This window comes from Rhyacophila brunnea, unplaced genomic scaffold (genome assembly GCF_057557595.1).
Source record: "Rhyacophila brunnea isolate RB1 unplaced genomic scaffold, BYU_Rbru_1.0 scaffold_4, whole genome shotgun sequence".
Lineage (NCBI taxonomy): Eukaryota > Metazoa > Arthropoda > Insecta > Trichoptera > Rhyacophilidae > Rhyacophila > Rhyacophila brunnea.
The window spans coordinates 36,671,767-36,683,037 of NW_028233068.1; the positions used below are offsets into that span (position 1 = coordinate 36,671,767).

An 11,271-nucleotide genomic window follows, 5' to 3' on the forward strand; every position below is an offset into this window, starting at 1 on the left:
CTATTTTTTGCGAGGAATCGGTTGTTCATAATTTGCCGAATCGTTTGAACATGTGTTAAAAGAATAAGATGCATTTTTTGGCCTCAGGTGTAAACCGATGATTCACAGTTTAGAGGCAGCTGTTCTACCCACCGGGTCACTGGGTGTATTGACACTCAACTTGTAGAATATTTTTCTGTAACCATTCTATAAATTCTCTATTTTATATATATTTTTTATCGCTGCCACTGTAAATTATTTTTACAAACATTCGGACAACCAAATTTGTATTCAGGATTCGGGTTACGTTTTAAAATTAATTGGAAATTTAGAAAATACATTATTTTTGCCTATTTTAAAATATTAAAATATTAATCACATTTAAAAAAATCCACAAACCAGTTACTCTTGAATAATAATTGAGAGTTTACTGTAGTACTATCTGTTACAGATAGAGATAGTACAGATCTTGCAAAGATTTTTTTTGTTTATTTTGCTAATTTATTTTAAATAGGTACTTTGAAAGAAGACAGTATTGTTTTACAGCGAAATCATTACGTACTCGGGTATTTACAATATATTTATATAAGTGGAACAAAACATACAATTTAAAATCAATTCTGTCATTTTTCAGAGGCAGTCTAACAAAAAGAATAGTTCTTTCTATATCAATGGAGGTGCTTCTGTTTGTGTTTACCGTGATATTGGCGATGGTGAATACTTCTAAGTGGCCGGGTGGATTCTTCTGGCTCACTATGCTCACTGTTGTTTTATTGAATGGTGAGTAACACTCGTCAACACATATATTATTATCTTCTAAGTAATGAAGGCCCCGGAATAAAAAAGTCAACCTCTTTTAGTTTTGAGAATAAGTTTAAACTTTGTTAATAAATAATGGAATCAAGTCAATGCAACATAGGAATTCTCAGCATAAATTGTTAACTAAAATTTAGATATGTATGTGATCTGGCATTTGATATTACGTATTTACGATTTTTTTTTACCTCATGGTATTTAACGAAATAATTTTCGATAAAAAAAATATTATAATCAGAAAACACCATTATATTAGAAACACATTACGATCACGCCATGGTCAAAAAGTGTGCAATGTTGTTTTACTTTATATCTAAAATGTTATCAGACTGGGACAATGTGTATGTAGGTTGTCTTATTATTGAATCTTCTGACATGTGAGCTCATGTGACGTGATGTTATTTAAATTATTTATTTGTAAATGGCGCATGCACCTTTGAAAGAAAATATATAAAATGCAACAGTAAATCAGAGAATCAGTCTTTTTAAACTAGATTATAGGTGATTCCCATAAATGTCATTCTCCACTCAATTGTATCCTATCTCCTTCAAATATAATGTAATATTTATAATGTCCTGCAAAAGGATTCAAAGCATTTGACCCATAATTTTTTATTGAATCTGATCTTGAAGTTGCCGGCAAGAAGTTATTACGAATTAGAAATCAAGAACAATATTGATTTCCATCATCTATTTATAGCCATTTTTATGTTATTTTGCAAAACTATATATGAATTTACCCAACAGCAGAATTCGAACTCATGGAATGAGTTCAGTATGCTAATCTCTGTTTATATGAACGCAAATATCAGTATTATTTATTTACTGCCAATGTTCACATTTTGCAGCATTCAATGGAATCTTCCAAAATTCTGTTTACGGAGTGGCAGCTCGCCTGCCTCCCAAGTACACAGGAGCGGTGGTATTGGGTTCCAACATCTCAGGGGCGCTGGCCGCCATTGCTTCCGCCGTGGGCGCCTTGCTCACTGACAATCCTCGGACTTCGGCCGTCTATTATTTCCTCAGCGCACTCTTCGTTCTGCTGGCGTGCTTTGATACTTACTTCGCTCTGCCACTCAATGTATGTACTATTCGTTGTAATAATTTACATAAAGGCACTGAATTGTGCTAGTTATTGGTTATCTTCAAATGCTATGTTGTAGGGGTAACCTGTTCGCAAGTTCGTAAATGAAGTTTTTCTATTGAATATTTTGTTCAAATAAATTAACATATTACCATTTTTTTTTCAATAGTTTACCATATTGCATTCGAAGTTTGAGAAATAATTAGCACTACGATTGAAATTCAAAGTTTTGTACTGCTGCAACCTGACTATAATCAGCCTGTTGACAGCCACTAAATGTGGATGATGATAATGTAGCTAGAGGATATCAGCATAACCGGAATTATCTAAGAAGACGACTACAACCGAAGCGACGGATATTGCGGACGGATATACGGAGGAGGTGCCATGTGGTGTCCACATATGTACTTCTAAAGAAAGGATGTAGACTAAGATGCAGATAAATTAATACAATTAGAGGATTAATGTTCCCTGTCAGATTTAATGTTACTAATAGTTACTTTGATAGTACATAATTATTTTTATTAAATTTGATAATAGTTTTAATCTTTGGATTGTATTGTGTGGTAAGGTATTTATTTATCTTGTCAATCAAGTTTCTTATCATTATTTGTATTTATTATTTATACATAGGTTATTTATTTACATAAACTGTGCATATGCACCTCTGAAAGAAAATATATAAAATCCAACAGTAATAAAACAGAGCAAACAGAATAATAATAATAAAATATTAGTCTGTTTCATATTTTATACAACAAAAAAAATACAATTATTTATCATTAATTTTTAAATAAAAAGGCAATATACAAACAAGTTGAGTAGATAGACAACAGAAAAATGATCATTTAACCCTTTAATTAGTATCACTAGATATAGTAGTATAATAATATTATCTAATCATTTGAAAAAAAAAAAAAATTCTTATAAGTACAAAAAAAAATGGGAACCGCTGGTTTGCTATAGTGTACTATATAATCGAAATAATAAATTATAGTAGAATAATAATCGCTGGAACAAAATATATGAGGTGAATTTAGAAAAAAATATCTTTTTATAAAATCTTGAGAACCACTGATTTTATTTTATAATATTTTACTATCCAACCAAAATTAGAATTATAAAAAAATTAATTTATTATTATTTATTAAAAGGTGTAATAATAATCATTCGAGGAAAGTCTGAGGTAAAATTATTTAGAAAAAAAACTTTTTATGAAATGTTGGGAACCACTGAATTTATTTGACTATAATTTACTATCCAAGTAGTAATATAGTTTTATAAAAATATATATTTTTAAAAAATGTTGAGAACAACTGACCTTGCCTTTACTATACTGTGCTGTTGCTACACTGGTTGGGAAGCACTGCTATAATGTATTTTGTAATAAAAATAGTAATAGTAGGTACATAATAAAAAAATATTCTAAAAACTTATAAATTAACCCAAAAAAATCTTCAAAATTAACTCACTCCCGAGATGTATATGCTAAATATTTAACTCACTAATCAAAGGGTTAATGCAGTGCTAGTGCACTCTTCATGGACTCCACATAATTTAAGGTTAATGTGTAGTAGTTTCTCAATAATTGACAGACCGCTACAACAATCTGACTACAAATGATGAAAGTATCAATTGTGGACCCGTTGGCTATTGTACAGCATGTTTTATTAGTATTGCCAGCCTTTTGCTAGTTTTGCTTAGTGCTAGTGCCTAAATGAAAGTATTGAACATGTCAATACAGATCAAACAGAGAAGTTTTTAAAAGCTTTTAAAAAAATCAACGTCAAAAGGTTGGAATTTTTTGTTTGCTATATTAGATTGCAATTGACTCACTACTGATTTACAGAGGTTCTACCGCTATCATGAGCTGATGGCTGCGAAGGCGGCCGCGAGGAACACCCACAAAGGCCGCCCTCCTTACTGGAAGATCTTCTGCCAGGCCTTTCCTCAGCTGCTCAATGTCTTTCTAATTTTCTTCGTCACATTGACTATCTTCCCCGCATGGCACTCCGGTGAGTAGACAAAATATTCCAATTGGATACTGTGTTAGTATATTTTGTGAGAATTGATTGACACAGCGATGGCTAAAATTAACATTTAAATTTAAATGCCTGATTTTCTAAAAATACATCAAACTTAACACAGTCACTAACACAGTCACTGCTGACCAGTTAATTACCACAACTCGATCAGTGCTCAAGACACGCCTAGCATGTAGCAATTAGCATGATAATTAAATGTGGTAATTAACTGGTCAACAGTGAATGTATATGTATCTAATGGCCACACGCCAGGCGTGTTTTGAGCACTGACTGTGTTAAATAAGAAACACTGAAAAACTAATATACTCTCAGATACAATACAAATAATAATACAATACTATTCAATTGAGCCACTGACAATATCATCGATCTATCTTAAACCGCATTTTCTTCCAAAATTTGAAAAATTTGCAAACTTCCTAATACCAGGAACCACTGTCATGTTGTGTATGAAGAGTTTTTTCTTTTGGTAATTTAAAAAATTTTCCAAATTTCTACATTTAAAACATTTTTTTTTTATTATCTCATGAAGAAATATGGTTTTTGATCGACGAGGATTACAAAGCGTTCAAACTATACCTACAGAAAATCACAATATGTAATTTTTGTATTTCAGCATTTGATACCAATTTCAGAATGAATTTAGTATGTTTGAATTCAAACTATAGAAAAATTAATATTATCTGAGTTGACAGTATTAAATGCATCTTTTGTCATGCAACCTTTGGGGTTATCTTTCATAATACAGTAAAACCTCGTTATTATAACACTGATAATTCGAAATTTTCGCGAAAAAAAGTCCCTTGAACATTATTTTCATATAAAACCATACCTTTAATTCGAATTTCGTAATTCGAAATGATTTCAGAGTCCTGGCATATAAAAATATTCAATAAATCGTAATAAAGTACACTATTTCATGAGCCAGTCGTTGAAGATTGTGACAGACTTTTCTTAAAACATCAAAAATTACTTATTTTATGAAGGTAATAAAAATAATCCTGACATTTTAAGACCCAATTTGGTAGGCACATCTATGATCGGAAACGAAATTAATGAAAATAATAAAAAAAAAAAATTCAAAATTTTTATGTTTTTTCCCCATATATTTCATATTTCATAATTCGAAATTTTTTTTCGATTTTCGGTCCCATGGAATTCGTATTAACGAGGTTTTTCTGTACTATGGCAGAGAGCCACCGAGCGTGATTTCAACTCAAGGGCAGGTGTATTAATTAGTAACACTAATTATGAATTGTGTCATTCCAGATATTCGACGATCAGATCCTGAATTCTTTGTCCCCGAGTCGCTGTATGTGAAAGTGCTGTGCTTCCTCACATTCAACATCTGCGCCACGTTGGGCAGCACGACAGCGAGTCTTTTCAACTGGCCCGGACCACGTTTCCTCTTCATCTTCGTGTGGTTGCGTCTCGCCCTCCTGCCGTTGTTCTTGCTGTGCAACTATCAGCCACTGGCCGTCACCAGATACATGCCTGTCTTGATCAACAATGACTGGGCTTACTGGGCCCTCGCGTTCCTTCTGGCGTGGTCCAGCGGTCATTTGAGCTCACTCGCCATGATGTATGTCGGAGGGTGAGTCACATTTCGATACAATTTTATTTACTACTAGCTGAAGTACCCGGCTTCGCACAGGGTCGCTTCGTGGTTATATTTATCTTAGATATTTGAAAAATAATAAGAGGTAATAATTTTTTTTCATATTAAAATATCTGTGTAATACAATATGGCAATATGAAAATAATTCTAATAAGAGTAAAGGTCAAACATAAGAACACTAAATTAAAATCGAATCCAAAATATGAAAACGTTATTAATGTTATTAATATGTAGTAAAAAAAAAATCAAAATTGGATGGGACAAACAAACTACAAACTTTGTATGTTATATAATAATAATTTGGAAACCTTCGTAGGTGTGCGCACACAACTGACAAAAGTTTCATCGCAATCGGATGAATGGTATAGGAACGCATACGAATAGTAGAAGAAGATGATTTTCTAATTCAGAAATCTTCGTGGGCATGCGCATGACAACTCACCAAAGTTTCATTGCAATCGGATTAATGGTATAGGAACGCATACGAATAGAAGAAGAAGAAGATGGTTGTACTAATTCAAAAACCTTTGCGGGCGTGCGCACAACAACTGGTCAAAATTTCATCACAATCGGATGAATGGCATAAGAACGCATACAAATAGAAGAAGAAAAAGATGGTTGTACTAATTCAGAAACCTTTGCGGGCGTGTGCACAACATCTGGTCAAAATTTCATCACAATCGGATGAATGGCATAAGAATGCATACAAATAGAAGAAGAAAAAGATGATTGTACTAATTCAGAAACCTTTGCAGACAAGGGCACAACACTTGATCAAAATGTCATTGCAATCGGATGAATGGTATAGGAACGCATACGAATAGAAGTAGAAGATGATTTTCTAATTCAGAAATCTTCGTGGGCATGCGCACGACAACTCACCAAAGTTTCATTGCAATCGGATGAATGGTGTAGGTAGGCATTCGAATAGAAGAAGAAGATGATGGTTGTACTAATTCAGAAACCTTCGCAGGCGTGCGCACGACAACTCACCAAAGTTTCATTGCAATCGGATCAATGGTATAGGAACGCATACGAATAGAAGAAGAAGAAGACGGTTGTACTAATTTAGAAACCTTCGCGGGCTTGCGCACAACAACTGGTCAAAATTTCATCGCAATTGGATGAATGGTATAAGAACGCATACGAATAGAAGAAGATAGAATAGAAGAAAAAGAAGATGAAAATGGTTGTATCTAATAATTAAATATAAATATAATATAAATATAAATTTCATTACAATCACGCATAGAACGCATACAAACAGAAGAAAAAGAAAATAGTTGTAACAATTCAGAAACCTTTGCGGCGTGAGCACAACACTTGATCAAAATTTCATTACAATCGGATGAATGGTATAGGAACGCATACGAATAGAAGATAGAATAGAAGAAGAAGATGGTTGTACTAATTCAGAAACCTTCGCGGGTGTTGGCACAATTACTGACGAAAATTTTATTGCAATCGGATGAATGGAATAGGAACGCATACGAATAGAAGAATATAGAATAGAAGAAGAAGAAGAAGAAGAAAAAGATGGTTGTACTAATTCAAAAACCATTGCCACAACAACTGACGAAGGTTTCATTGCAATCGGATGAATGGTATAGGGACCATACGAATAAAAGAAGATAGAATGAAGAAGAAGAAGAAGATGATGATTTTTCTAATTTAGAAACCTTTATGGGTGTGCATACAACCACTTACCAAAATTTCATTGCAATCGGATGAATGGTATAGGAATGCATACGGGACAGATACACAGACAGACAGACATACAGACAGACAGACATTCATTTTTATATATTAGTATAGCCTATACTCTTCCCGCAAGTGCAAGCAATAAGTTTACAAAGTTTTATCGCAATCGGATGAACGGTATGGCTGCGCATTAAATACGAACAAACAAACACACAAACACACAAATATTAATTTTTATATATTAGATAATATAATCTGAAATAAAACTTTGTGACTTTCTTCCGGTATGAGATTTTTGTGGATATTCTAAAAATTTTAGAAGAGTCGTGTTACGGCATGAAAGTAATTAGGGATTTCGGGATTGATGATTTTGTTCAAATTTTTGTTTCAGTGTTAACAATATAAATTTCATCTCATACAAATATTTCACTTTTAGTGAAATGTATTTATTATGATTTAGCAGTTAACAAATATTTATGTTAAAACCATCCGATTAAACATGAAAAACCTGTATGGTGAAAAGTGATTTGCAGCTAATTTAATCATTAACTTTTGACCTTTTTTTCAGTCTCACTTTCATATATAAATCTGTATTTGTGTAGAAGAAGGTTTTACTTCGATGTCTTTATCTGTAATAGTTTATAATTACATTACAGATAACGACAGTAGTAGAACCTCAATACAACGAAGCCCGATATAACGAACCTTTACGGAACCTAACGGACTTCGGATATAACAGACAAAATATTCAGTCAAATTTGAAAATTGTTATAAACACCCTGTTAATGTTATACATGTTTAAATCCAAGTGTCACCGCCCGTAAACAATGTTCTGCGCATAGTAATCACTTCATACCTCTCGAGTCATAATGGCATTCTGCTCGTGGACTAAACGTAGCGCTAACGTTTGCAACGCTGGCCGCTAATTTACACAAAGTAAATGGATGCATTTATTACTCAATTCAATAAGTTTACAGTTGGTTAGAGACGTAGATGAAGGTGACCCCCCTGGATATCACATCATGACTGAAAGTGAATTAGCAGATGAAGTGATGATCTTGGAAAATGAGGATGGAAGTGAAGATAGCGAGGAAGAAGAAATAACACGTCCAAAAACAAAGTTATCAGTAATAAGATCGCATCTCGACAATCTAATAACATTTATTGACTATTCGTCAGATAGCGAAATTCAACTATATTACACGCTTTTTCGTAATTTTAGAGAATTGATTATAAAAAACAGCAGACTTCAAAAGTGCAAACAAAACTTGATTCTTTTGTCAAAGTAAGATTACCAAAAGCAAGCGTGTCGACATCGAACATTAACGTCACTCCACAACGGGTGTGTCTGGATTTATCATCCGAAGATGAATAAACAGGATTTTGTTTTTATATAACGGACTTTCGGCTTTAACTGACACTCCCTCATCCGCATTAATCCGTTATATCGAGGCTCTACTGTAGTTTAACTGCCGAAAACGTGTTTATGCGGCCGTAATTACACCAATTCTTACGTTAATTACACCAATTAACTAATTGGCGGCATAGAAAGAGTTAAGCCTCATTTTGTAACTTTGATGGATATATATTATGTAATATCAAATTTTGCAAACTATTTGTAGATTAATACACACCGGTGGTTGTAAATCTGATTTATTCCCTTGTGCAGAAAGTAAGCATGGCTAGCATGTTTATTGTCCACCCTTCCCACTCTTTATTTGTTACTGGCCCAAGCTATCGAAACTTATAATGTGATAAATTTATAACAATAAATTGATATAGTTTTATTATTTGTTGACAGAACGGTAGACCCCCAATACACGCCGCAAGCGGGTATGTTTGCAGCAGCCATGCTCATTACGGGCATCACGGCTGGCCTCACTTTCTCGATGGTCGGCCGGTACATCGTGTCGATGGCACTCTTCGGAGACTCCACATAACGCTATATCGACCGGTACTAGTTCCTCAATTGACAGAGACCGCTACAACAATTTGACTGTACAAATGATGAAAGTATCGATTGCGGACCCGTCGGCTATTGTACGGCACATTTTATTAGTATCGCCAGTTACTGGCGTACCAGCCTTTCGCTAGTGCAAATTCTTAGCAATCCGTAAGACAAAACAAAGAAGAGCTTGGGAATTTATTCTCATTAAATATTACTTAACTGTTTTCTCCCAATCTTATAATGTTTTTTATTCATATTTGCATATAATTATACTCTAATACAGATTTCATCTTTTCACACAATAATATTTTATCACGTCTGGTGGTTTGTAAGACAATTTAAAAGTGTATTCTCTGCTGTAAGTACACTCCAATAAGTGATATTTGAATGAACAAAATCTATACAATTCAGACAACTTTGCAATATGATGATATGTTTTAAAACGATAGGTGGTATTTCAATTAGGAAATATTACCATTGTAAATTTTATTTTTCCAACCTCAAATACATGTCTGTAGTGACTAGCCATAATGTTGATTACTGTATACATTGAGTGACTGGTGAGTTATCGCAGCAATATAAATAATACCATATTTATAATTTAAATGATATTATTATTTTTACAAGAACTGTTATTATTCCAGGGTCCCATGTGGACTGCCGGTTGAGAATTTTAATTGTGCTCATGCTTTTAACACAGGCCAAAGACTTGTTTAAACCAGAAATGCTAAAATACCTATAAATAAATTTCAAGATTTGAATGTTTTATAATTTTTTATTTGAAAACGGCCGGGATTATAGGATTGGATTAGAATATTTAGATGTTCTCGCGTAGTCAATGTCCAAATAATTTATCTTTTTACATATTTATATAAAAGAATATGCATTCATTCATAGCATGTATAATGGTTGCAAATCAATAAAAAACGTATTGGGGATCAAGAATGTGTCATCTATTTGAGCACATTTTATTCGAAATTGATTATGATTTAATTAAGAAGTTAATGAAGTAATTTAATAATTTTGTTTCACTTCAGATGAAATGGCTCTGTAATCATTGGAGTTTAATATTATAATGCTATTTCCTATATATTATTATATTGTTGTCGAGACAGTAATGTTTGTTTTAATGTCTCACAGAAGTCCTATTGACTAATTAGCAGTTTAAATGTCACTCGACTTTCATCGCATCTGTACATAAGAGATCATTTTATCACATACATTTTTCATTAAGTAATTCATATTAAATTGAAAAAAATTGTATTGGCCTTATAGTCTTTTTACTTGAAATTTAGCTGCTTTTAAGGTTATTGATAATGCCGAGATTAAGAGAATTTGCTCCATAAGTATATCTCATTACAGTAGAACCTCGTCCAGTTTGGTCGACCGGATAGTGATACTTCCGGAAAATTTCCCTATTTATATCTATTCTTTTCAATATATGAAACCATAGGCCATATGAAACTGATGATCATAGTGAAATCCAGATAAAGGGAGGTTTTACTGTATGATTTATTTTGTTAACGTTCCTTGAATATATTGCATTTTACACACAAACAATATCATAATCAAATAATATTGAAGTATATTTTTTTCGATATCTAACTACGCATATTATTATGTACATTATAAATTGACACGGTTGTCAAATTTAATGTACAAAATAATAAAACACAGACAATAATAGCTTTTACATGTCCATTCCTAAAAATGTCAATAGTTTCGGTAGGAAACATTGATGAATAGTCCATTTATAATAATTACAATGCATTCATGTCTACTACAGTAAAACCACGTTAATTCAAAATTGACGGGACTGAAAATCAAAAATAAAATCGAATAACTACACAATACAAAATGTGTGGCAAAAAAACAGTTGGGTGACTATGGTACATTCATAGAATTAGTGGAAATTGATTTATGATAAATCAATTTTATGAATATTGGCAAATATTTTGATTTATGGTAAATTTTGAATTAACCGTGTTAGGTGTTAGCGAGGCTTTACTGTAATATTTCCATGATTTGTTTTCATAAAATGAAATATGTATCTCCTGAATAATGATAGTGAATTTGATTT

The 11,271-nt window shown here is 32.7% G+C and overlaps 1 protein-coding gene across 1 annotated transcript in view; it reads left to right on the forward strand.

Moving 5' to 3' along the window:
- Nucleotides 1–11,010, forward strand: part of Ent2 (Equilibrative nucleoside transporter 2) — a 58,164-nt gene extending 47,154 nt beyond the window's left edge. The window contains exons 6-10 of the mRNA XM_085954782.1: nucleotides 614–759; nucleotides 1,644–1,876; nucleotides 3,729–3,894; nucleotides 5,194–5,518; nucleotides 9,045–11,010. Coding sequence (XP_085810908.1) covers nucleotides 614–759; nucleotides 1,644–1,876; nucleotides 3,729–3,894; nucleotides 5,194–5,518; nucleotides 9,045–9,183 — 1,009 coding nt within the window. The 3' untranslated portion in view covers nucleotides 9,184–11,010. The remainder of the gene's footprint in view (nucleotides 1–613; nucleotides 760–1,643; nucleotides 1,877–3,728; nucleotides 3,895–5,193; nucleotides 5,519–9,044) is intronic.
- Nucleotides 11,011–11,271: the final 261 nt, after the last annotated feature.